This window comes from Juglans regia, chromosome 1, assembly GCF_001411555.2.
Source record: "Juglans regia cultivar Chandler chromosome 1, Walnut 2.0, whole genome shotgun sequence".
Lineage (NCBI taxonomy): Eukaryota > Viridiplantae > Streptophyta > Magnoliopsida > Fagales > Juglandaceae > Juglans > Juglans regia.
In genome coordinates, this window is record NC_049901.1 from 23867956 (window position 1) to 23872554 (window position 4599).

General features: G+C 38.4%; 2 protein-coding genes across 2 annotated transcripts; both read right to left on the minus strand.

The window, feature by feature from the left end:
* Positions 1 to 1763: 1763 nt before the first annotated feature.
* On the minus strand, positions 1764 to 2342 carry LOC118348520. Its single transcript, XM_035690420.1, has one exon. The coding sequence runs from the start codon at positions 2340 to 2342 to the stop codon at positions 1764 to 1766; it is 579 nt and encodes a 192-aa protein (XP_035546313.1).
* Positions 2343 to 2823: 481 nt separating this feature from the next.
* Positions 2824 to 4242, minus strand: LOC108996700 (F-box/kelch-repeat protein At3g23880-like). The gene has a single exon (XM_035688444.1). The coding sequence runs from the start codon at positions 4137 to 4139 to the stop codon at positions 2835 to 2837; it is 1305 nt and encodes a 434-aa protein (XP_035544337.1). The 5' UTR covers positions 4140 to 4242; the 3' UTR covers positions 2824 to 2834.
* Positions 4243 to 4599: the final 357 nt, after the last annotated feature.

Genomic DNA, 4599 nt, shown 5'->3' on the forward strand with positions numbered 1-4599 from the left:
TAGCATAGTGCGTACCCCCAGCCAAACTGTGTCGCGAGTGTGCACATACCCATGGTGCCTGCATTGTGGCTGTGGGCAGAGCTATGAGTTGGGTATAACTGATTTAATTTTGGTCGTTTTTTTAGAATCATATCGGTATATATTGATTTTGAAAATTTAAGAACCAGGCCAATTCACCATTGAAACTGGAATTTCTGTTTTTCCCAATTTTGTTCCAATCCAGTCCAGTCCAATTTTACGGTTAAACAAAATCATACTCTAACAAAATTTTAACAAGTGATTAACTCATATCTCTCATTTTATATTATATTAAATTTATGTTATAAAATTAAATTTTTTGTTAATTCAAAATTTAGATGTTATATTGAAAATTATAATATTAATTTATTTTATATTGTAATCAAATGTTATATTGAAACTTATAAGATTAATAGACATGAATAATAAGATTAAAATTTCTTGTTATATTAATTAGCAATTAGCATATAATATACATAATATAATACTAAAAATCATATAAAAAATTAAAAAATATATATACTCCAATCCAGATCAATTCGAACCGGTGTTCTAAATATCAAAATCAGAACTAGACCGATTTCGAACCAGCTTTGATTATTAAGAATGGGAACAGAACCAAACACACCGATACGGTCAGTTTTTATTACAGCCCTAGGCAAAGCTATGAGTTGGGTATAACTGGCCCAAGACTTGACATTTTTTTTTTCTTGGGATCTAAATTTTCCTTACCTATGGATCACTTATCTTGGGATTTATATGTTGATTTTATTGGTTCTGAACTTCTGTGAACTTTCATCCTTTGCTTTGGGGTTTGAATGTTTATTTGAGGTTTGATTACGGTGGCCGGATGGTGGCTGCCCGAGTGATCTGCCCGCTTGTTTGGTCGAACGGATGATTATGCGGCTGCTACCCGCCCGTATAGTGTATGTAGTACCCCTATTACTCAGTTCTTGTGGGTAGTGGTTGGTGTCCTAAGTAGCGGCAACTGTCTTGTGCTATTCTCTTGTTGAGTTTAGTTTTAAACAGGATGTGGTGTATGAAGTTTTTACACATTCCAACCAAAACTTGTATCAAATTTACATCATAAATAAAATCTATTCACCCACATACAATAAAAATTCATATTTTTTTTTTTTTTTGCAATTAGGATGGCATGGCCGCAGGCCATTGCCGACACCGGAAGAGTTCTAAGCAGGACAACACAACATAATTGAGCAAACAATTAGTATTTATCATGGCTGTCACAGTTTTCCAATATGAATGGCATGATCGCACAATATATTAGTCCAATCTTGGAATATAGCATACAAATTGGGAGAAAATTTGTATTACCGTTCTTCCGGTTCCTAGCCTGGCTGCAAATCCCGTAGTTTAGGGCCTAGTCCTGGGAAAGACAATAGTGTACTAGGATACAATAAATCTTTACAATCTCCTCACACTCCACACTTCACATTTTTTTTAATTTTTTTTTTCTTTTATCAAATATTTATTATATAAATAATGAATAGAAAATTTAAAATAATTTAAAAAGAATAAACTCAAAAAAATTTTAAAAAAAATATTAAAAAATTAAAAAAAAATATGGAGTGTGGAGTGTGGTGGAGGTTGTGTAGCAAATTGGGAAATATGAAAGTGGAATTTAAATCTAGAAATTGTACGTGTGCGTATATTTTTCTTAAGTTGGAAAATTTTGGACTTTAGATCACCTTCTCTTTTTTTTTGAGAAAATCATTTACAATCTATTAAACCACCTGAATACAAGTAGGGAGGACCCCCAATGTTACAACATGATCATAGATGGAAAGAGTATTTTTTGCTAACAAGTGGGCAATATAATTGCCATTTCTCCTAACATAAGAAACCTCCCACTTGGCAAAAAAATTAAGAAGATGTTTAGCCTCCTCAACAAACATACTAGCACTGTTACACCTCTCTTCCTCCCTTTTGAGAGCATTAATGACTTGCAGAGAGTCCCCTTCAATGATCACTTGAGATAGCCCAAGTTCCAAACCAAACTGGACTGCAATGAGGGCTCCATAGGCTTCTGCAAGTGCTGGATCAGGGAAGAGATGCTTCTTGGTTCTCTTTGTAGCAATGGTATGTCCTGCATTGTCCCTAACAACCACTCCCACTCTAATAAAACCTTCTGTCTTGTCTACTGCACTATCCCAGTTCACTTTGATCCAGTTTGATGGAGGGGCCTGCCAAGTCTTGACTGAGTTGCAAGGCTGCATACTGTCCTGCCAGGAGCTCTCCTCATTTAGCATATCTTGTCCTTCTTGCATCCTTGATAATAGCATTCGGGTGAGCAAAGGAGCCATTAAAGATAAATCTATTCCTTCTCCACCATATCATCTTTGCAACCACAGCAAATTCTTGGAGGAGTTGGCAATCCATAGTCCGAAATAAGGTTTCAAGGATTTGGATCATGGATGTGTAAGGAAGGTAGCATTTCTGTAATCTTTTAGAACACTGGCCCCACACATCTTTTGCTGCCTCACATCTCCATAAAGCATGAACTGTGTCTTCTTCCTCCAGCTTACAAATGAGGCAGAGTGAGAACTCGACTATTTTCTTTTTAAAGAGGTTTGATTGAGTTGGAAGGGCCTCTAAGCAGGATCTCCATAAGAACACTTTAGATCACCTTCTCGAATGCCATTTCATCCCTTAGTTTCTTAATTGATGGATGCCCATTTATAACTATATATGATGATGCAGCGATAGTGGTGATTTCTGTGCAAGATCTAGTCCACCAAGACTTGAGAAAGTGCCGTATTATTGTCTCAGTTCTAGAATACAAACTTCTGCAAAAACTAACAATTTTGCAAGTGCTGATCTACCTTTTCTTCCTTTCGTTCCGAGACAGCATTTGGTATGTTTAGTAGAACAAGGCTCTCTGAGTATGCCTCCATGAAAAAGGCACTCTCGCCATAATATGTCTCCCATCTCTCCGAGTCGGATGAAGAACGTCTATGGAATCCCAGATGAGTTACTTGTTGCGTGTTCGGTTCGTAAGAAAGAAGCTCCCCATCTTTGTCGGTAATTAGAACTTCCCCGTTCTTCCTGAAGGCTACCACCGTCTGTAGTCGTTGACTAATATCAATATCGAATAGCTTGCTCCAAGATTCTCCAATACCATAGTGGTTCATGATCCATACAGAAATATACTGTTTCTCCCCTCGTTTATAATTATGCGGGACTAGGCAAAGTAATCCGTCACGTACCCCAACAGTCATGTTCAAATGAGACTCCCGAACAAAGCAGCTGGGCACTTCAATCTCATGAAAAACCTCTTTACCCATATCAAATGCAAGTATGACATTTCGGAAGGTGGTGCCCGCCGCAGCATCGAGTGGAGTGTGCGCGAGCCAGTGCGATGCCCCATTTACGAAAGTAGATAAGCGATTCTTCTTGACAATATATGATTGAGGAGGAGAATCAATGGCACGCCAGCAGCCAGAGTTAAGAGTGTAGATCTCAACCAGCGGTTGAGAGTCGATGTAATGCCTTTCCAGATATACAAGTCTGACCAGCTTAAAATCATTACTAGAAGGATCGTAGCCAAATCCGTGGGAGTTCTTCACTTCATAATATGGAATCCCTCTAGCAATATTAGGCTGTGGAAGTCCAAGAGCTCGATCAATGGAAGGGTTCCATAGAACATAACTATTGGCGTAAAAATGACGATCAAAAGCCCGACAGACTACCCCTTTGCAAAAACCCACGATGTTGGAATAATTACTGATACCACAACCGCAGAAAAGTGGACAAGATTTCACCTTGATGAAATTATTATTATTTCCAAATGATTCGTCATCCGAACACATACTAATGTGCTCGTAGTGTCTAGTAATCACTTCACTAATGCTTTTTGTTTTTATGGACTGAAAGAGACGCAGGCTGCTGCTCTTACTGTTGTCACGGCTTGTAGAGAGAGATCGATTGATGTGGGTGGTGATGAAGGAATTGCCGGAGATCACAGAACACCACTTTTTGCAAACGCGCCTGCACCTCGCCACTGTCTTCACTGGGAGTCTTGCGAGAATTTCGATTACAACTTCGTTTGGTAGAAAATCTGACATTACTTTTCCTTCTTCTTCTTCTTCTTCTTCTTCCATTTCGGGCACGGCGATGTTCTGTTTGTTTAAGCTAACAGGCAGTGGAGTTTCTAACACTCTATGGCCTTTTGACTCCTTTCTAACAGTCTTGCCGCATTGGCTGTTGTCCTTTGCGAGCAAGTGGCAAGGAGAATCTGCATATCTTTTTTCTTTGTTTTATTACTTATTTGCGCGTGAACTCTGGTGGGGCGAAGCCCTTAATTCTATAACCATGTTATGTAATTTAATAATATCAGTGGTTGATTAAGTAGCATCTTCCTTGAAAGTAAAATACGAGAGAGAAATGATAGGGTCACAATGGTTGATTGCACGCGGTTGCTCTCACAATAGCTCCACCCTAGCGTATTCTTTTCATTTTTATAATGTCTGTATAATGTCTGATCTGTTTGTGTCTCTTCTTCTCTCTATTATTTTATCTCTGTAACACGTTACTCTAACCCTTGGGTTCCCCCTCTCACAG